The following is a 21,469-nucleotide window of genomic DNA, read 5'->3' on the forward strand; positions in this document are numbered from 1 at the left end:
AGGAAAATCTATAGGGAGGTGGGAGGCGGGTTCAGGATGGGGAACACACGTACACCCATGGCTGATTCATGTCAATGTATGGCAAAAACCACTACAATATTGTAAAGTAACTAGCCTCCAATTAAATTAATTTAAAAAAAGGAAAATCTGTAAATTAAATGACCCAGCTTCTTCAACAAATAAAAGGAAAAGTGAAAGAGAAAACCTATATACTAAAAGACTTGTGACAGCATCAATTGCTTGATTGATGGATCATAACTGGACTCCAAGTGAAACAAATTGTATTAAAAAATCATTTGAGACAATCAGACAAATTTAAACCCTAAGTGGATATTTGATGACACCCAAAACTAATGTTTCTTTTAAAGGAGGAATAATAGGGTTGTGGTTACGTTAACAAAAAAAGTCATGATCTTTTTTTAGAAACACCAAAATATTTACAGCTGAAATGATACACTGTCTGGGATTGACTTCAAAATAACTGGAGTGGGGTGATTAATGAAGCTATTATCAACACAAGATTGATAAAGGTAACAAGAACTGAACAAGTTGTAATTAGGTGTCTATTACTTACAGAGTCATTATACTATTCCCTCCAATTTATATATGTTTAATGATTTCCATAATAAATGAAAGTGAATGATAAGCAGTTTTTAAAAGGAAAGGGGAGACTTTGGAGGGCACAGCCAGAGCCTCACTCATACTTGTATTCCCAGCAGCCAGTCAAATTAATAGCAATGCTTTTAGGCTGAAACCAAGGTCAAAGCTGAGGGTTCAAGCTCAGAACTATGTTAATCCCTGGAACACCTACTTGGCTCTTTTATTTGGCCCAGAAGCTTGCACAGAGTAAGCCTTCAGGAAGTGTGTTTTTGAATGAACAAATGAAGACTCGAACATCGAAATAGTACTACACATATTCCTCACGATCTGAAATATGTTCACTTAGTCACATACAAACACCTCGAATTCAGCCAGCTTCTGCAGAAGGTGGTGCCCCAAGCCACCACTCTCTCTGCCCCCACGTCCAGTGCTGAGGGGCCAGACGCTTCCTCTCCTGGGCTCACCTCAATTAAAAAAATTTTTTTTAATTTTATTCATTGGCTGCAACAGGTATTAGTTGCGGCATAAAGGCTTCCATAGTTGTGTTGCAGGGGCTTAATTGCTCCAAGGCACGTGGGATCTTAGTTCCCTGATCAGGGATTGAACCCATGTCCCCTGCAGGGCAAGGCAGATTCTTAACCACTGGACTACCAGGGAAGTCCCTCACCCCAATTTTTTTAAACCAAGGGTCTGAATTCCCAGATTTGTGCTCTCATCCTCCAAACCCCACCAGCCAGGACTCCTTTTGGTCCCGCTGAAGGCCTAACTATTTCTCCCCAACCTGCTGGTCTCTCTGCCTGAAATGCTCCCGCCCAGCACACCCCACCTCACACCCACCCCAGCTCTTGCTCAACTGGCTCCTCATGGTTCACACTTCATCTGGAAAATCCTTTTCTCAGCAGGGCCTTAACCAGCCCTCTTTAAAGAGAGTTCACCTCTGATTCTCTATCACTTCTCCATTGTCCTTTTCACAAGTGTCACCCTTAATATTTCTTTGCTTGACCATAACAGTAATAGCAGTTAACACACTGACTGAGTACGTACCATGTGCCAAGTTCATGCCAAGTGTTTTACAGGGAGTATCTTTTTTTTTTTCCCCTAAACAGTTCTCTTTATTTATTTGGCCGCACTGTGAGGCATGTGGGATCTTAGCTCCCCATCAGGGATCAAACCCATGCCCCCTGCATTGGAATGCAGAGTCTTAACCACTGGGCTGCCAGGGAAGTCCCTAAAAGAATTATTTTGTTTAGCCTTCACAATCGCTCCATCAGTAAATATATATATATATATATATATATATTTTTTTTTTTTTTTTTGCTAAGTAGCTTCAGTCGTGTCCGACTCTGCGTGACCCCACAGACAGCAGCCACCAGGCTCCCCCGTCCCTGGGATTCTCCAGGCAAGAATACTGGAGTGGGTTGCCATTTCCTTCTCCAATGCATGAACGTGAAAAGTCAAAGTGAAGTTGCTCAGTCGTGTTCGACTCTTAGTGACCTCATGGACTGCAGCCTACCAGGCTCCTCCGTCCATGGGATTCTCCAGGCAAGAGTACTGGAATGGGGTGCCATTGCCTTAAATTTGTATTATTATTACCCTTTTGCAAATGATGAAACTCAGGACAGAGCAGTTACAGGGCCACAGAGGCATGAAATAGTAAGCCCACACTTGTAACCACTATGTTACACCGATTGCTTAATGTCTTTTCCTGGCCCCTTATAGTCTCCACCCTCAGACTTTAAGGGAACAAGAGAACATTATTCAACAAAGTATCTCAAACCCTACCACAGTGCCTGGCATAAAACAGGTGCTCCCTAAGTATATGTGGAATGCATGAAAGCATTCAAAGCAATACTGTGTTAAAAGGAAAAAAAAAAAGTAACACTATGTGATTTCTCTTTCTCTATCTCTGACCCACCTCCTCTTCCCCACAAGTCCCTAGGCACAGGACCCAGCTTCCAGAAGGTATTAAGCACATGCAGAAATACTTAGAGCTGGGAAGAGCTTTTGTGACCACCCAGCTCTGTCCCCTCAGTTCACCAAGAGGTAGGACTTTCTCCTACCTCTGAGAAGAGACAAGCAAGGTGGACAATGGAGGATACATGGACTTCAGAGGTCCATACAGAACTTCTGAGTTCTAGCAAAAGAGGTCAGTAGCAGATGCTCTGAGGAAGTGGAATGCAGGAAGGAGGGCAAGGGTGTGGTGGAGGATCAAGAAGTACTGGCCCTACCTCGCAGAACAAACACCCACTCACCACCCAATGCCCCGAGCCTTCTGGAAACTGTCCCATTTTTAAACATATTCTTTGGAAGCCTCATCTTCTCAAGATACACCTACAGATCTCACCAGGGACCACAGGCTTCCTTGGTTTCTCCTTCCTACCTTCCTCCCCACTCTTTCCCTTTTCCCTGGAGATAAGGAAGCAAAAGCATCCAGGAACAAACGGCTGGAGGCCAGGCCTCTGATGTGACCTTCAGCAGGCCTTCTTGTAGAGGACAAGAGGAGTTTCTGGGCACTTCTTCCTGCCTCTGGTTATCTCCAGACCCTGAAATTCCTGAACATATCCATCAGAGTCCCAAGAATCTCAAACTCTAAGTTAAGTGATTTCTAGGAAAGCAGCACAGACACCACAAGAGCTGCAACTGGATGGAGAGGGCCAAAATTCTAGCCTAGCATGGCCACAAAGGGGTTCTCAGATGGTATGGTACAGGGTCTGGGCCTTAAAGAGTAAGAATCACTGGGCTTCACCAGGATAAGAAAGAAACAGAGGAAGTGGCGTTCGCAAATAATCCTGAAAGGAGCTAACATTTATCTATCTCAGTGCTTGGTGCTGAGCTAAGTGTTTTACACATAATAACTTGTTGTTATCTAAGGATTTGGTGAGACAGGCACTGTTAATGTGTCAGATGAAGGATCCAAGGCCTAGAGGTGTTGAATAACTTGGTTAAATTAGGTGATTCAGTAACTGGTGGGGCTGGGATTCAGTCAGATTTGAAAGTCCAAAGTCCACCACAAAATGTGCACCAAAAGTTGGGAGTGGCTTACATGAGGGAAAGGAACATATGTGAAAGAGTGAGGGAATCGCTGAATGTCACACTGAAGGACTGGATGGTGATCCACAAGGGGGACCATGTGTGAGCAGTGCTGTAGGAAGAATGGCCTAATGTGTTTATGGAGGATGATGAAAGATCTTTTGGGAACTCTGTGCCCCCAAAAACTCTACAGGGGTGGGGCAGGAGGGCAGCAGCAGGAGTGAGGAAAGCCTAAAAAAGAAACAAATTTACCAAATGCCAGTTGGTAATCTAAGCTATCCACATTCAGATTTAAGCAAATAAAGATCTTCCTCCAGTCCCAGTCAGTCCACAAAATTCCCATTAAATACCACTGTGTGCCACCCTGCCCTGTGCAGCCTCCCTGTTTCTCCTCTGTTTGCCACAGTGAGGACAATGAGGCTGCTGGCAAGTTCCTACAACCCAGCACAACCACTCTCATCAGGGAGGTGAAAGACATTTTTTGCACATTTATGTTAAAACCATAATGCCCACAATTGTATTTGAACTTCAGTAAGTTTTAAAATTTTAAAGGATTTATTTTCACATCACTGGCCTAGTTTGAAAGATCCATAATAACTGTTTGGTTGGTTGTTTGTTTTTTTTTATTGAGGTCACTTTTAACCTCAGTAACTTTATAATGAGAAAATTTTCTCCTGAACGTGAATCATCCGGCCATCTTCCCGCTCCAGCTACCAACCAGAAGGCTAGCAGTACTTCTGTTCAAGGCATATCACCTGGAGGTCAGGGATGGGAGCTCACAGCCCAGCCACTGTGCCCTTCACTACCACCTAGGGGGCAGGGGTGGGAAGGGAGAGGAAGAAGAGAAGGCTGGACTCAGGGAAGTCGATGCTGTGCCTCAGGGAGTCAATCCCACTTCGGAGCTGCGCGTCCTGAGAAGAAAGGGAAACTCCACTTCTCACTACTCCTGTACTAAGCAACCCTATCTGAACACACATCCTCATGGAGGGGGTGGGAATTATTGTCATATACACGTGTATGAACCTCCAGACTTTCAGGGCTCTCCCAAACACTGCCTTCAGGAGTGAAGTGCCTTCAGCATCCCCAGCCAGTGGATCGGCGACGGAAGGACAACTCTAGCTAAGCTGGCCCAACAATTCTCCCGAACGGTTCACTCCGCAGGAAAACACAATGATGCCAAAGGCCTTGGTGTACGTGTTGGGAGGGAAAGCAGGGGACTTTTCCGATTAGCTTCCCTAAGCGCTGCCAGGAGACAGCTCTCTCGCTACGTCAGGATAAAGAGACTTGTATGAGCACATCTCGCAGCAACTAACCACTCCCAAGAGGCCCTCTCTTCCAAACTACACGTCGGGCAAAACGGAGAAAGAAGCGGCCCCAGCAGAGGCGAACCACTACGGTTCTTAAAGCTTCTTTTGTGTTTGGGCCTTCACGGAGCTGCAACTAGAGGTACATTCCCTTCCGGCGCACCCATCAGCTCCTGCATTCCCAGCAGGCCTTTCAGGCCCAGATCCGGCTCCCCGACCTCTCAGACCCTTCGAGCACCCCCAGATTCCCCTCCCAGACCTCAGAAACTTCAGGCCTGGCTCGATCTCCTTGCCGGGCTTTCGAGGCCCAGCACCCCGGCCCCGCGGCTCACCCTCGAGCGTCTCGCACTGCACCAGGTTGAGGTAGTCCGCCTGGCTGAGCACCCCAGCCTTCAGGCCGCGCACCAGTCCCTCCAAGTAGCCATTGTCTACGTTGAAGTAAAGCTCCGGGAAGAACGACATGGCTGCGGCGGGGCGGCTGGACCGGAGGGCCCGGACCGGCCGGCACGCAGCACAACTCTTAAGATCAGCTGACTCGGCGCCCACAGCAGGCTGTCAAGAGCGTCAGGTGACGCGCAAGCGGCTCACGTGACCACGACGGGGCGGGGCTCCGTTTCCAGACAATTTCGGTGCAGAACGCTTGCGCAGGTGTAGGCTGCGGCCTGCCCTCTGGCGCCTGCGCGCTGAGGGGAGGCGGAGGCGGCCCTCCTGCTCCCTGGAGGGAGAGGCTTGGAATGTTCCAGGCCAGCCGCTTAGTGGCGCCCGTGAAGCGGGGGATTCGATTGGGCCTTCACTCTAGATTTTCTGAGTCTGGTATACCCTGGTGCTGTGACGGCCCCAGAAGTAAAGATGGGAGTGGGCGGCCCCTCTTTTGCTTGGAAATGTTCCAGACTGTTGAGCCATCCTTCCTCTGAGAGGGACTGAGGTCCGGTGAGGGCCATGCTTCGCTAAGGGTCACGCGTCGAGTTAGCCGCAAGCAGGCCCTGGAGCCTGAGGCTTGTTAGCATGCTGGGAGGTACAACCCCTCTGCCTCCCTGTGACCCCCTTTCTCGCATTTATCATCAGAGATTCTCAAGAGCAGGAGCGCGGCCCTCCTCTCTTTCTCCCAGCGGTTCCTGGCGCTCTAAGAGCTCGCATGTAAGTGACTTGTGATGGGATAACGCAGGCCCTGGAGTAAGGGGGTGTGTGTGGTGTCGTGGCTTAGAGGAACCTTCGCCCCTGCCGTGACCTCCCCCACCTCCGACGGCGGTCACGTTCGAAATAACGCCACAACCCTGGGGTTGGTTCCATCCTTTTATTGGTGCTCCCCAGCCCCGACCCAGACATCGACCAGCTAGGTGCGGCTGCAGGGGTTCGTGGTGGTACCCAGCTTGCGGCAGTAGCAGAAGGCGTTGAAGAAACGGCAATAGCACGTGGCGCACGGGTCACAGCAGGGTACCTGGTGTCCCAGACAGGATTCATGCAGCCTTACGCAGCGACGTGGGGAGCGTGGCTTGCGTCCTTCCGGATCTAGCACCTACAGGGTTTGGGGAACATGGGCCTCCAAAGGCAGGTTCAGGGACCTGTCCTGATCAAGTTAGGAGAGGAGTGGAGCATGGGGAAGGATGGTCTGCAGTGTTGCCCCAGGTGAGAGAGTCAAGTAGAGATAGAGGTTGATGCCCCTCATTTAAAGACTGTGGCCACACCCCTTGCCCTGAGCAGTTACCTCTGCTAAGGCCTTGGCCTCTGCCTCCTGCAGCAGCGACTCTTCGGCCTGTTCCTCCGTTATCCTCTTCAGCGACGGTTGCAGGCTTAGGCCTGGGACAGGTAATGTGAGGGCAGAAACCCCCCATGCACAAGACACCGCCTCCCAGGCCTGGGATTGGGGAGGGGGAAAGAGGCTAATACAAGGCAGAACAATTTGTGACCAGAGAGTGTCCACGCCCCACCCAGCCCCATCACTGCCCACACTGACCTTGGAGCTCTAGGAATAAGGCTTCCTCAGGCCTTCCGATGCCCTCCAGGGGAGCAGGGCCCATTTGGGCCCCCTGCATGGGGGGCATTGCCAGCAGCAGGGCACAGCTCAGCAGTACTGCGGTCAGCATGGCCTGGCTCAGCGGGAAAACCCACCACTTAGTCCATCTTCATCCCTGGAGCACCCTCTAGGTGCCCTATCCCAGATCTCTAGAGAGTAGGAGTCTTAGCCCAACCTGAGGACTTACCTCTGCTTGCTGGATCCTCGCCCCAGGAGTTGCTGACCATTCCATGTCCCCTGCTTATATGGCAGGATCTAATGAAGGGCCCACACGTGACTGCTTCCTGCAGCCAGGGTATGAGGGGCCCTCCCCAGAAGATGGGAGCATGATTCAGGCCTCTCTCACTGGAACCAGGGCTCTACAAGAGGGGTGCCCATCTCCAATTTGGAGTGAGGTCTCCGGGAGCCCTTCAAAATTTGGGAACAAGATAGGGTGCCCAGGGCCCCCAAATTTCTGCAGGACAGGGACCTGGGGGATGGGTAGGCCGGAGCCATTAGCAGTAACAAGGCAGGCAGCCCTGAACGCTTAATTTAATTTGTGGCCCCGGAGATGGTCATTCAGACCCTACGCATGGCTTGTTTCCTTTGTTTCCAGGAACTTGGGTCAAGGGCATTGAAAGGGGGTGATGGGCCAGTGGCCAAAGCCGGGTGGGGTGAGGTGCAGACCCAGACCCTGGGTTTTGGAGAGGAGTGAGGAGGGGAAAAGACCACTTAGCCAAAAATAGGCCCTCTGCCTCCCTCTCTGGATCTATCCCTGCTCCCCTTCTTCCTCCAGGCTTCTCCAAGATCCCACCCCTGCTCCTACCCCCACACCATTTTCTGCCTGCAGTTCCTGGAAACCAAGGTGACTGAACAGACTGTTCCCTCCCCAGGTGGGCGAGCAGCTTCAAAGTAAAAAGCTTTCAGACCGCCTGCTTCATTAGTGCTAATGGCTGCTCCTTTCCGCCCTGTGTTGTCAGACTTTTGCCCATGCCTGGTCGCGTCAGCATGAGGCGAGTGTGAGGCCTGCCCTTTCATAGAGATGGTGGGACACACAGGACTTCCTGCCTCAGCCTCCCCTCACCACCACCTCCCCAAAGGGCACTTTATCACACGCTTGCCAGTTGGGGAAAGGGATGCAGGCTGAATCAGCTTCCAGGACTTGATGTACAATCTGAGCTGATATAAGACAGCAGGAGGATGAAGAGGCTGTTGGGGCTTGCAGCCCAGGTTCACATGGGCTATTTTGATCAGGGCGAGGCCTGAGGAAGTCCTTCTAGAAAGTGGTTGAAAACCATAGGTTATCATCTGGAGCTCAGTGGCTGTCTTCACTTGGGTATGTGGACACAGGGTATTGGCCTCAGGGACTGCCCAGGTCCCTGGTTAGGTCTGATGGGGAAGACAATCAAGAAAAACAACCATCAAAACATAGTGGAGGAACTTCCCTGGTGGTCCAGTGGTTAAGACTCCATGCTCCCAGTGCAGGGGACTGGGTTTGATCTCTGGTCAGGAAACTAAGATACCACATGCCACACAGCATGAAAATGAAAGTGAAGTGGCTCAGTTGTGTCTGACTCTTTGCTTCCCAGTGGGCCGTAGTCTACCAGGTTCCTCCATCCAGGGGATTTTCCAGGCAAGAGTACTGGAGTGGGTTGCCATTTCCTTCTCCATGGGGTTTTCCCAACCCAAGGATCGAACCCAGGTCTCCCGCATTCCGGGCAGACGCTTTACCGTCTGGGCCAGCAGGGAAGCCATACCACACAGCAGGCGCCCCCCCAAAAAAAACATACAAAAACAGAATGCCCGGAGAAATATAAACATTGGATATTTAAAGATATTAAAGAATAACTGTTAACTTTTTTACTTGTGATGATGGTACTGTACTCATGACTTTTTAAAGCATTGTTCTCTTTTAAAGAAAAATAATTATTTAATGATAAAATGATATGAAATATGAGGTTTGCTTCAAAATAATCTGAGGTGGGGGAATAGCAGGAGGTGATATAGATGGAACAAAATTGTTAGTGGAGTTAGTAATTGTTGAAGGTGGGTGATGAGTACATGGGCTTAATTATCCTGATACTGCTACTTTTGTATATATTTGAAATTTTCCATAATAAACATTTGCTGATGGCCTTTCCCACCCCATCCTCCTCCTGCCCTCAGCTCAGTTTCACCCAGCTACCTTCCTACCACTGAATAGGCCCAAAGCGTGATCTATGGGTTTCTTGTTACAGCTCTATATCTCTATTTATATCTATGTGTATCTATGACTTGTGCATCAGTATTTAAAGTTAATGTTCCATTGGCTTATCAAATTTTATACGTTTAACAAATAATCAGTCTTCGGTTTGATCTTTCAAATTTTGTTACAATTAAGTTCCTGCCCTTCTATCATTTTCTATTTTCATAGTGTTTGTTGATCCTTACATTTGTCTTTCTTCCCAATGAACAGCGTCGCCTACACCTAGTAGTCTACAAAGGCTCCTCGGGAGCCCTTTCCATCTGCTGAATACCAACACTGCATGAGTGATTTTTCAGGTCTGGAATTGGCCTGATGTTCCCAAGACAAGGTTTTTGGCAAAAGGACCTTCAGAAATGTGTGACATGTCCTGGATGGAGGATTTGGGAGACCTGGGAAGATACAGAGCCTGCTTCGTGAGGCTGGGGATGGACTCCAGGCATCAGGACCCTGGCTTCAAGGAGGAGGAAGGGGAGAGTGTGAATGCGCTGTGCCAGATATCAAGTGTGGGGACAAAGAGGGATGCTTGAATCCTGCGTGCCTCCTCTTTTTCCTCCAGCAATTTAGTCCTCAGCCCAGGGGTGCTGTTCCTGCATTATCCAGCACCCACTGGCACTCCCAATCCAGCTTTATCCAGATCCCCAGATCCCCAGCTGGAACACTTCCCCTGCCCCCGCCCCCCCCAGCCCCATGGCTCATCTGTAGGGCTTCCCTCCCACTCTGTTTCTGTCTCTCTCCCCCCTCCCTCCCTGTTTCTGTCTCTCTCTATATATATATGATCTGATTTGATATATATGTATGTGTGTGTGTGTATATATATATATATATGTAATTTTTTGACTGAAGCATAGTTGACATAATGTGTTAGTTTCTGGAGTACAGCAAAGTGGGTCAGTTATACCTACATATCTTTTTCATATTCTTTTCCATTATGGTTCATTACAGGATATTGGCTATAATTCCCTATGCTATACAATAGGACCTTGTTGTTTATCCATTCTATATATAATAGTTTGTATCTACTAATCCCACACTCACAATCTAACCCCTCCTGTCCCCGACTCAGCAACCACAAGTCTGTTCTCTATGTCTGGGAGTCTGTTCCTATTTTGCAAATGAGTTCATTTGTGTTATATTTTAGATTCCACATTTAAGTGATGTTTATATGGTATTGTTTTTTCTCTTTCTGACTTACGTCATTTAGTGTGATAATCTCTAGGTCTATCCATGTAGCTGCAAATGGCATTATTTTGTTCTTTTTTACAACTGAGTGATATTCCATTGTGTATATATGCTACATCTTTATGTCATTTTTCAGTGGACATTTAGGTTGTTTCCATGTCTTAGTTATTAGGAATAGTACAGCTATTGATGTAGGGGTGCATGTATCTTTTTGAATTATAGTTTTATCTGGATATAGGCCCAGGAATGGGATTGCTGGATCATATAGCAACTGTATTTTTAGTTTTTTGAGGAACTTCCATACTGTTACCCAACATGGTTGTATCAATTTACATTCCCACCAACAGTGTAGGAAGATTCCCTTTTCTCCACCACCCTCTCCAGCATTTGCTATTTGTAGACTTTTTAATGATGACCATTCTGATCAATGTGAGGTGGTACCTCACTATAATTTTGATTTGCATTTCTCTTATAATTATCAGTGTTGAGCATCTTTTCATGTGCGTATTGGCCATCTGTATGTCTTTGGAGAGATGTATATTTAGATATTCCAGGCTGGTGTCTCTTGAGCCCTCACCTGAGGGGTGTCCCACTGTGATCAGGCGCCCCTAGGTGGGAGAGTTGTGTTTGTTGCACAAAAACCAGTGCTTGCCATTCTCCCATTCATTTGCGAACTGTTTGAGCACATGCTTCATGACCAGCACTGTGCCAAGGCGTCTAGACTTCAAGGCTAGGTCAGACACTGTGATGACCTGAAGCTCCTCATTCTGGGGTCAACCAAACTTCATGGGATTGCTTATTGCCATGGAAGTGTAGGCTGAGGTCAAGCCAAGGAGAGCGGGGCATGGTGCAGGGCCAGCTTTGGATGGAACACCCCTTCCCCTGACTGTAAGAGGGCTCAGGCCCAGAGACACTCCTTCCCCCTCAGACCTTGCTCTAACTCTCTCTTCCTCTCCCCACACAGGCCTCCCCTTCCATGCAGATGGTGGGGCCTTAATTGGAGGCCTTAATTGTGGCTGGAGTGCTCAGATGAAACTTCCGAAAAGGCCTGAGGAAGACAAATAGGACCAGCCAATCTGACTCATAGCATGTGACTTGCAATTTGGGCTCATGGACCCCTCCAAGGTGGCAAAGGGCATTCTCAACTCCAGCTTCAGCCCCTTCTGAAGACATCTGCAAACTCCAGTGTCCAAATCTTCAGACACCCAGAGAGGTAACCAGTCCTTCCCCCTCCCTGCCAGGTCCTACTTTTCTGGGTGAAATCTTCAGTCTCTGGAGATGTTGCAGGACCCTACCTTCTGCCTCAGGTTATCCCTGCCCTGAGTATGTCCAAAGCAGTACACCAGCCCCCACACTCCCAAGAAATCCACCAAAATGGTGGAGAGCTTGATCCGTTCCGGGTGATAAGAGGACCCCTGAGTACAGCAAAGTTTCTGGGGAGTGAAACTGAGTCCCCAGCAACCCTCCGCAGTGGCATGGCACTATTGGACTGGGGAGGGGGCACTTGGGATGTCTCCTGAATTGTTCTATTTCACCCCCATAGAATGAAGCAACCTGGCTCTGTGAGGATGTTTAGTGGCTCAGCTGCAGCCCTAGAAGCAAAGGTGATTGCGTAATAGGAACCACTGGACTGTCTGGAAATGATTCTCAACCTAGCAACTGGTCTTTCTGCTAAAGACCCAGGGATCTGCCTACCTGCTCACCTCTGCCACTCATGTTCTATGCAGGTAAGAACAGAGGCTACAGGAAATCTGGACATAGGCACAAAGATGCAGCCTAAGGTAATGGGCACAGAGGTATGACAGTACCTGGCTTGACAGGTTCAAAGTGAGCCCAAGATCAGCTCAAGAAAGCAGAGAGAGCTGCAGCTGCTCCCAGAGTTCTCTGGACTCACTCTTTTCTGCAATTACCCCTCCTCATCCCCTCTGCCTCCAGCTACAAAGAAGGTCTAGGAGGTGTAGGTATGGGAGCTGGGAGGGGATTGAGTCCTGTTGGGGAGCAGTCATCTGGGGGTGTTGGATGGAAAGGATAACCTTCCAGCTGAAACCAGACCCCCTGGGGCACATCTCACCCAGGCAGCAAGCCCTTGCCTGGTATGGGGGGAAGAGCTCATAGGGTGGCCCCCGCCAGCAGCCCCATTGGTCACCACTTCCCAATTTTGCCTCTGTAGGCCCTGCATTAACTGTCTCCACAAAGCCCTGGGTGGGGGTCCTCCTCCCAGCTCTGGCCAAACGCAGACATTGTGTCAGAACCTGTCATAGAGGCAAGTTTTCCTCCTGGCCTCATCCGTTTACCTGCTAAGGTTTGCCTAATGTCCCATAGCAAGACTCCCATTCCACGTACTCTCAGTGGAACATGGAACTTCCCAGGTGGCACTAGTGGTAAAGAACCTGTCTGCCAATGCAGGAGACAGAGATTTGATCCCTGGGCTGGGAAGATCCCCTGGAGAAGGGCATGGCAACCCACTCCAGTATTCTTGCCTGGAGAATTCCATGGACAGAGGAACCTGGCGGGCTACAGTCCGTGAGGTCATAACGAATGGGACACAACTGAAGCGACTTAGCATGCACGGAGAACATGGAACCAAACATTATCATCCCCGTTTTACAGATTAGAAAGCTTTAAGTGACTTAGCTTTAATTACTCAGCTAAAGAAGGGCTAGCCTGCTTTTCCTTCTTTCTCTCATGGCCCAGGGTATGTTTTAGAGCTAGAGAAGAGGCCTGGTTAGAATGTGTGTGCTCGTGCCAGGGCAGGCTCAACCCTAAGGCGTCTCTCCATACACACCTCCTGCTTGTGGGAACTTTCACTCACCTACAGAGCTGCCAGGAGTGCAGAGACGAAAGCAAGTCAGCCACTCCAGCAGGCTAGGTTGGCTGCCAGAGCTGTGCTGAGTGTCCTTTACTCTCAATCACATTTCTAAGTAACTCATGAATCAAAGGAGAAGTCACAAAAGAAACTAGAAATGTTTCAAATTGAATGATAATGAAAAACAGTGTATCAAAACTTATGGGAATGGACTCCCCTGGCGATCCAGTGGCTAAGACTCCCTGCTCCCAAAGCAGGAGGCCTAGGTTCAATCCCTGGTCAGAGAACTAGATCCCACATGCCGCAACTAAAGATCAAAGATCCTGCATGGCACAACTAAGACCTGGCACAGCCAAATAAAAAATATTTTAAAAAATTTTAAAAACTTATGGGAAGCATCTAAAGCAATGCATATTTAAGTAGACTTACTAGAAAAGAAGACTGGTTGAAAATTAACTACGTAAGGTTTTTCAAGTGGGGGAAAGATATTTTCAATAAACAGTGTGGGAGCAAGTAACTGTTTCACCTGCACCTTTACCTGCCTTCACAAAAATTAATTTGAGATAGATCATCAATATAATTGTGAAGGTAAGCCAAATAAAGATTCTAGAAAAAACAGAATACCTTCATAACCTTGGAGTAGGCAAAGATTTCTTAAACAGGACAAAGTACTAACCATCAAAAGCCAATAAATTTGACTTCATAAAAACTAAGAACTTCTGGTCATTAATTAAAGATAATTAAGAAAGTAAAGTGATAAGTCACAAACTGGGAAAAGATCATTACAATGAACGCATAGACTCAAAATATGACTCAAAGAATTCCATAGTCATTAAAGAAAAAGGACTTGAACAGACCCTTCACAATAGAGGATTTCCAAATGGCCAACAAGCATATGGAAATGTGCTCAACATCACTAGAGAAATGTCATTCATAGAGAAATCTGAATTAAAACCACAGTGAGATACTGCTATATACTGACTCAGTTCAGTTCAGTCGCTCAGTCGTGTCTGACTCTTTGCGACCCCATGAATCACAGCACGGCAGGCCTCCCTGTCCATCACCAACTCCCGGAGTTTACTCAAACTCATGTCCATCGAGTCGGTGATGCCAGCCAGCCATCTCATCCTCTGTTGTTCCCTTCTCCTCCTGCCTCCAATCCCTCCCAGCATCAGGGTCTTTTCCAGTGAGTCAACTCTTTGCATGAGGTGGCCAAAGTATTGGAGTTTCAGCTTTAGCATCAGTCCTTCCAATGAACACCCAGGACTGTCTCCTTTAAAATCGACTGGTTGGACCTCCTTGCAGTCCAAGGGACTCTTAGGAGTCTTCTCCAACACCACAGTTCAAAAGCATCAATTCTTCAGCACTCAGCTTTCTTCACAGTCCAACTCTCACATCCATACATGACCACTGGAAAAGCCATAGCCTTAACTAGACAGACCTTTGTTGTCAAGGTAATGTCTCTGCTTTTAAATATGCTATCTAGGTTGGTCATAACTTTCCTTCCAAGGAGTAAGCGTCTTTTAATTTCATGGCTGCAGTCACCATCTGCAGTGATTTTGGAGCCCAGAAAAATAAAGTCTGACAGTGTTTCCACTGTTTCCCTATCTATTTCCCATGAAGTGATGGGACCGGATGCCGTGATCTTTGTTTACTGAATGTTGAGCTTTAAGCCAACTTTTTCACTCTCCACTTTTACTTTCATCAAGAGGCTTTTTAGTTCCTCTTCACTTTCTGCCATAAGGGTGGTATCATCTGTGTATCTGAGGTTATTGATATTTCTCCTGGCAATCTTGATTCCAGCTTGTGTTTCTTCCAGTCCAGCGCTTCTCATGATGTACTCTGCATATAAGTTAAATAAGCAGGGTGACAATATACAGCCTTGACGTACTCCTTTTCCTATTTGGAACCAGTCTGTTGTTCCATGTCCAGTTCTACCTGTTGCTTCCTGACCTGCATACAGATTTCTCAAGAGGCAGATCAGGTGGTCTGGTATTCCCATCTCTTTCAGAATTTTCCACTGGTAAGAGATAAATAAGAAAACTGTCATATAGCACAGAGAATATAGCCAATATTTTTTATAGCCAATATTTTATAATAACTTTAAATGAAGTCTGATATATAAAAATATTGAATCACTATGTTGTACACCTGAAACGAATACAACATTGTAAATCAACTATACGTTAATTTTTAAAAATCTGTTATAAGCTACTCCCTACCTGTGGGAATATAAACTTCCTGAGACAAGTACTGAATTCTTGACAAATCTGTTATTACAGGTTACAAGTTGAGTTTTCTGATCATGGAGGTAGCTACTAGGAAGGCTTAGTGGGCCATGCATGGGTACTAATTCTCCTAGCCAGTATTGCTTGTCTATGTTAAACACTACTATGTACATGTAGATGTATACAGGATACCATTAGAATTCACTGTATGTGTAACCTTTTAGTTAATAACAGTTTGGTTAGTGGTGATCTTAATAACTTAATTCAAAAGGAATCAGCATAATCACTGTTTTTTGTGTATGTGAAGGCACTCAGTGGTGTCCAACTCTTTGTGACCCCATGGACTATAGCCCACCAGGCCGCTCTGTCCTTGGAACTTTCCAGGCAAGAATATTGGAGTGGGTTGCCATGCCCTCCTCCAGGGGCTCTTCCCGAACCAGGAATCAAACCTGCCTCTCTCGTGTCTCCTGCATTGGCAGGCAGGTCCTTTACCACTGGCCCACCTGGGAAGCCCCGGTGTCACTGTTGGGCAACCGTAACTCCCAACACCAAATTTTCTCAACTGTTCTATTTAAAAATCTCAGAGGGAGAGGATAACATGCGTTTATTTAATCAGGATTGATGAAATTCTACCTTTTATTTAAGCTAAATTGGTAGTTTAAAATTCTATATTTGTTAACCATAAACTATATTGTGAAAGAGTCATATTTTGTTTCATATTTAATGGCATTTGTTTGACATAATAGGATTTAATATTTGTAAGGTCTCATATGAATTACTTTTCTGCCTGCGCCCTTTAGAAAAAATTGTGAAAGCCACAGTATCAGTAATCTCTTCTCCGTAAGGTTCAGTTCAGTTCAGTCTTTCAGTCGTGTCCAGCTCTTTGTGACCCCATGGACTTCAGCAAGCCAGGCTTCTCTGTCCATCACCAACTCCTGGAGCTTGCTCAAACTCGTGTCCATCGAGTTGGTGATGCCATCCAACCATCTCATCCTCTGTCGTCCCCTTCTCCTCCTGCCTTCAATCTTGCCCAGCATCAGGGTCTTTTCTAGTGAGTCAGTTTTTCACATCAGGTGGCTAAAGTATTGGAGCTTCAGCATCAGTCCTTCCAATGAATATTCAGGACTGATTTCCTTTAGGATTGACTGATTGGATCTCCTTGCAGTCCAAGGGACTCTCAAGAGTGTTCTGCAACACCACAGTTCAAAAGCATCAGTTCTTTGGTGCTCAGCTTTCTTCACAGTCCAACTCTCACATCCATCCATGACTACTGGAAAAACCATAGCTTTGACTAGACGGACCTTTGTTGGCAAAGTAATATCTCTGCTTTTTAATATGCTATCTAGATTGGTCATAGCTTATCTTCCAGGGAGCAAGTGTCTTAATTTCATGACTGCAGTCACCATCTGCAGTGATTTCAGAGCCCAAAAAAGTAGTCTCTCACTGTTTCCATTGTTTCCCCATCTATTTGCCATGAAATGATGGGACCAGATGCCATGATCTTAGTTTTTTGAATGTTGAGTTTTAAGCCAACTTTTTTACTGTCTTTGACTTTCATCAAGAGGCTCTTTAGTTCTTTGCTTTCTGCTGTAAGGGTGGTGTCATCTGCGTATCTGAGGTTACTGATATTTCTCCTGGCAATATTGATTCCAGCTTGTGCTTCATCCAGCCTGGCATTTCTCATGATGTACTCTGCATATAAGTTAAATAAGCAGGGTGACAGTATACAGCCTTGATGTACTTGTTTCCCAATTTGGAACCAGTCTGTTCCATGTCCAGTTCCAAATTGGAACCATGTCCAGTTGCTTCTTGACCTGCATACAGATTTCTCAGGAGGCAGGTCAGGTGGTCTGGTATTCCCATCTCTTGAAGAATTTTCCAGTTTGTTGTGATCCACACAGTCAAAGGCTTTGGTGTAGTCAATAAAGCATAAATAGATGTTTTTCTGGAACTCTCTTCGTTTCTCAAGATCCAACAGATGTTAGCAATTTGATCTCTGGTTCCTCTGCCTTTTCTAAATCTAGCTTGGACATCTGGAAGTTCACAGTTCACATACTGTTGAAGCTTGGCTTGGTGAATTTTGAGCATTACTTTGCTAGCATGTGAGATAAGTGCAATTGTGCAGTAGTTTGAACATTCTTTGGCATTGCCTTTCTTTGGGATTGGAATGAAAACTGACCTTTTCCAGGCCTGTGGCCACTGAGTTTCCCAAATTTGCTGGCATATTGAGTGCAGCACTTGCACAGCATCATCTTTTAGGATTTGAAATAGCTCAACTGAAATTCCATCACCTCCACTAGCTTAGTTTGTACTGATGCTTCCTAAGGCTCACTTGACTTCGCGTTCCAGGATGTGGCTTTAGGTGAGTGATCACACCATCGTGGTTATCTGGGTCATGAAGAACTTTTTTGTATAGTTCTTCTGTGTATTCTTGCCACCTCTTCTTAATATATTCTGCCTCTGTTTGGTCCATACCATTTCTGTCCTTACCTCCGTAAGGTTATCTTCACTTAATGCTGGGCAGAGAACATGAAAAAAGAAAACTGTGGTGTTTACTACAGCTGACCTTCCACCTATCAAGTTTACTGTTTGATACAAGCCCAAGAGATATGAGTGTAATGTTTACTAGAAGATATGTATATACAGTGTTCTTAGCAACTTTATTCACAATAGATTAAAAACAAAGAACAATCCAAATATCCATCAACAGGAAAATGGAAAAATAATGGTGTATTCATACATCTGAGGAGAAGGCAATGGCACCCCACTCCAGTACTCTTGGCCTGGAAAATCCCGTGGACAGAGGAGCCTGGTAGGCTGCAGTCCATGGGGTCGAGAAGAGTCGGACACGACTGAGTGACTTCACTTTCACTTTTCCCTTTCATGCATTGGAGAAGGAAATGGCAACCCACTCCAGTGTTCTTGCCTGGAGAATCCCAGGGACGGGGGACCCTGGTGGGCCGCCGTCTATGGGGTCGCACAGAGTCGGACACGACTGAAGTGACTTAGCAGCATACATCTGACAACTACACAGCAATAAAAGTGAATGAACTGCTGTACACAACACAGAGGAATCTCACATACATAAGGTTGAATGAAAGGTGTCAGCCACAGAAGAGTGAATATGGTATGATTCTACTTACAGTCATTCAAAGCCATAAACTATAATAAATGGTGATACAGCTCCATAGTGGTTAACTTGGGGTATTATGGACTAAGCGAGGGAAACTAGGAAGACTTACGCAGCGCTGGAAATGTTTTCTGTCTGGGTGGCAGTCATATGGGTTTCCTTTTCACTGTGGGTTCTTCCCACACTTTGGACTTTCACATGATTTTTACTCATACTTGAACCTCTCTCGTTGCACCTCTCCTCAAAGCAGCTTGTGGTGTTTGAAAAGTTCTTCATACCTTAGACCAGAAATGACCCCATGGAGGTAGTGGCAGTGGGTGCCAGGAGAAAAAGGGTACCTAGTGTGGGGGTCAGTGCTGAAAACTGTTTCCCCAGCTTGTTGTCCTTATGTGTGTTTGTCTCATCTCTTGTGACATTTGTTTTCTTCCGTGTCCCTGGGGAAATCTTCAAGTTGTAGACTTCTAGGATTTGCAGATTTTACAGTGTGATTCTACTTCTAGTTTTGTCTGTAGCTTATTTCTCCTGGGGAAAAGATAATAATTTCCTAAAATCCATATGAATGTGAAGAAAAGCAGTATTTTCCTGGTTGTCACTGATTTTTTTTTTTACAGTGTTAAAAAAATGCTATCAATGAGATGACAGCAGTTGTAATGAACAGAAAGCTTGGTTCAAACTGTCTTCAGTTATAAACATAATGTATTGGCTTATGTAATTGAACACTCCAGAAATGGAGCTGGTTTCAGTTGAATGTTGACACAGTGCCTTTTGATTATTTTTTTAAATGGATCATTTTATTTATTTACTTGGCTTCACAAGGTCTTAGTTCTGGCATGCAGAATCTTTAATCTTCATTGCAGCATGTGGGATCTTTAGTTGCAGTATGTGAACTCTGCATTCTGAAAGGAAGAAGGTAGAGAGTAACCTCAGTACAGCTTTTGCACAGTTGTTTATCACAGGAATGCTATGGGCCCTGGAGTTTCCAGCTTCACAACCCCCGGCCTCCTCTAAGCCATACCCTCAGCTTCCTGCCTCCAGCCTTGAGGGGCTCAGCTCATGCCTGCACTTCAGTTTTCTTCTTCCTGGGAACTAAGGCCTCTCAGGACCTCAGCTGGGGCCTGCTCCCTGGGGCCTGCAAGGGGAACTGCTGGCTCTCGGGGCCTTCCCCTTGTCCAGAAGAGAAGGAAGAAGGCCTGAGGATTCCCTATTGGGTGAGAGTCAGCCTCCCCAGGCTATCACTGGTCTTCAGAAAGGTTAAGCCAACTAGGGCGGCTGCCTGGACACCTTGCTTGGGTGGGTGGGGTGTGGAGGGCAGCACTTTCTATCTTGTGAGCTACATCATCATCCAATTTCAGTATCATAAATAGCATAGCAACCTCATCTTATGAGCCCCCTGATGTGATGCAGTAATCATCAAACTAGTATTCTTACCAGCATGGTTTACCACGAATCTGATCTTGAGGAAGCAATCAGGTAAATCCGGAATACTGTATCCAGTGCTAAAACTGGCTTCGACTCCTACAAAAAGTAATCAGACAAAAAGACCAAGTGTAGGGCAGAGAATACTCTTCTATATTAAAAGAGACTAAAGAGACCTCACCACCAAATATGTAAACCTTGTCTCCTGAACTGAAATAAAAATGCTACAAGGGACATTCTTGAGACCAGTGACTGAATGGCTGTTGATTTTCATGAATGTAATGGTGGTGCTCTGATAGTGCAGAGGGGCTCTCTTAGCCTCAACATTTTGGGGCCAAATAATTCTGTCCTCTGGGAATTTAGCAGCATTTCTGGTCCCTGCCCACTAGGTGTCAGGAGCACCAAACCCGTTCAGGTGCAACAAGCTGAAGAGTCAGATGTTTTAGGATTAGCAGAGGAATAAAATTTCCCAGGTGGTGCAGTGGTAAACAATCTGGCTGCCCGTGCAGAAGACTTGGGTTCGACCCCTGGGTTGGGAAGATTTTGGAAGAGGAAATGGCAACCTACTCCAGTGCTCTTGCCTGGGAAATTCCATGGACAGAGGAACCTCAGGGGCCTACATTTCACGGGGTCACAAAGATCAGACACAACTGAGCACACAGGAATGAAGGCTGCCTCTTGTCATGAGAAACACTTGAAAATGGTTAAATGGTGAATTTTAAGTTACATGAATTTTTTTCTTAGTTAAAAAAAATATAAATCAAAAAATGTCTCTGGTCCAGTGGTTAAGACTCTATACTCCGACTGCAGGGGGCACAGGTTCAATCCCTGGTTGGGGGACTAAGATCCCGCATCCCACATGCCGCATGGTACAGCCAGCAGCCAAAAAAGTCTCCACTTGACTTTGTCAGCTATCCCCTGGGGGACAGAATCACCCCTGGCTGAAACCACTGGTGCAGAGAGTACACTGCTGGAGGGGGCGGGGGTGGGGCAGGAGGGAATGCAGGCCAAAGGACTGGGTAGGGAAGTACCTTATTTGTAACTTACTTTCAAATTGCAAATGCAGTAAAATGTTCACCATTGGCGACACTAGGTGACAGGTGTATGTGTTGTTCATTTGACTATTCTGTCAACTTTCTATAGACTGATTTAAAAAAAAAAAAAAGAAAAGAATTCAACTTGGAATTTTTTGTTTACAGCATCCCAAGGGACCCCTGACAGGTGCCAGCTGCACAGCGTTCTTTCAGGTGCCGTTCTCATGAGTGCCTGCATTGGGTGAGCTGCTTCATCCTCCGAGGGAGGACTCTTTCCTTATCTCTCTCACTCCCTTGCTCCCTCCCTCCATCCTCCTGCCCTATCTCACTCCCAGATTCCTTGAACATACTGATCTATCTGTGCTGCACACTCACCTATGGAAAGAATAGCATCCTGTGACCCATTACACACTCAGCCTGGTGCTGAGGCTGGGCTCTGTCAGTTCCTTGGTAGTGAGTGTTCTCTCCTGTGGTCGCTTTAAAACACAGTCATGAAATTCTTTA

General features: G+C 46.5%; 3 protein-coding genes across 5 annotated transcripts in view; 1 reads left to right on the top strand and 2 right to left on the bottom strand.

Moving 5' to 3' along the window:
- Window positions 1-5,462, bottom strand: part of ATP6V0D1 (ATPase H+ transporting V0 subunit d1) — a 39,186-nt gene extending 33,724 nt beyond the window's left edge. For both annotated transcript variants that reach the window (XM_086351313.1, XM_086351312.1), the window contains exon 1: window positions 5,267-5,462. In XM_086351313.1, the coding sequence (XP_086207439.1) occupies window positions 5,267-5,396 (130 nt within the window). In that variant the 5' untranslated portion in view covers window positions 5,397-5,462. The remainder of the gene's footprint in view (window positions 1-5,266) is intronic.
- Window positions 5,463-5,612: 150 nt separating this feature from the next.
- RIPOR1 (RHO family interacting cell polarization regulator 1) overlaps window positions 5,613-21,469 on the top strand; it is a 45,651-nt gene continuing 29,794 nt past the window's right edge. Inside the window, exons 1-4 of one of the 2 annotated variants that reach the window (XM_086351069.1) lie at window positions 5,613-6,071; window positions 11,316-11,564; window positions 11,895-12,078; window positions 21,131-21,206. The gene's annotated coding sequence lies outside the window, so the exon portion shown is untranslated. Of the gene's footprint in view, window positions 6,072-9,634; window positions 11,565-11,894; window positions 12,079-21,130; window positions 21,207-21,469 lie in introns of those variants that run through there. The other variant, XM_086351070.1, reaches the window with a different exon arrangement.
- Window positions 6,215-7,139, bottom strand: AGRP (agouti related neuropeptide). The gene is made up of 3 exons (XM_086351344.1): window positions 6,889-7,139; window positions 6,640-6,731; window positions 6,215-6,450 (listed from the first exon to the last, which is right to left on the bottom strand). The coding sequence occupies exons 1-3, from the start codon at window positions 7,016-7,018 to the stop codon at window positions 6,268-6,270; spliced, it is 405 nt and encodes a 134-aa protein (XP_086207470.1). The 5' UTR covers window positions 7,019-7,139; the 3' UTR covers window positions 6,215-6,267.

Source organism: Bos grunniens, chromosome 18 (assembly GCF_055505025.1).
Source record: "Bos grunniens cultivar Pamir isolate PY7600 chromosome 18, Bosgru_T2T1.0, whole genome shotgun sequence".
Taxonomy (NCBI): Eukaryota; Metazoa; Chordata; class Mammalia; order Artiodactyla; family Bovidae; genus Bos; species Bos grunniens.

Excerpts from the sequence above, each read along its gene's own strand:
- AGRP (XM_086351344.1), bottom strand. The coding sequence starts at position 7,018 with ATGCTGACCGCAGTACTGCTGAGCTGTGCCCTGCTGCTGGCAATGCCC. Across the intron at positions 6,732-6,888 it reads CTTATTCCTAGAGCTCCAAG|GCCTAAGCCTGCAACCGTCG; the intron begins GTCAGTGTGGGC and ends TACCTGTCCCAG. Across the intron at positions 6,451-6,639 it reads AGGCCAAGGCCTTAGCAGAG|GTGCTAGATCCGGAAGGACG; the intron begins GTAACTGCTCAG and ends CAAACCCTGTAG.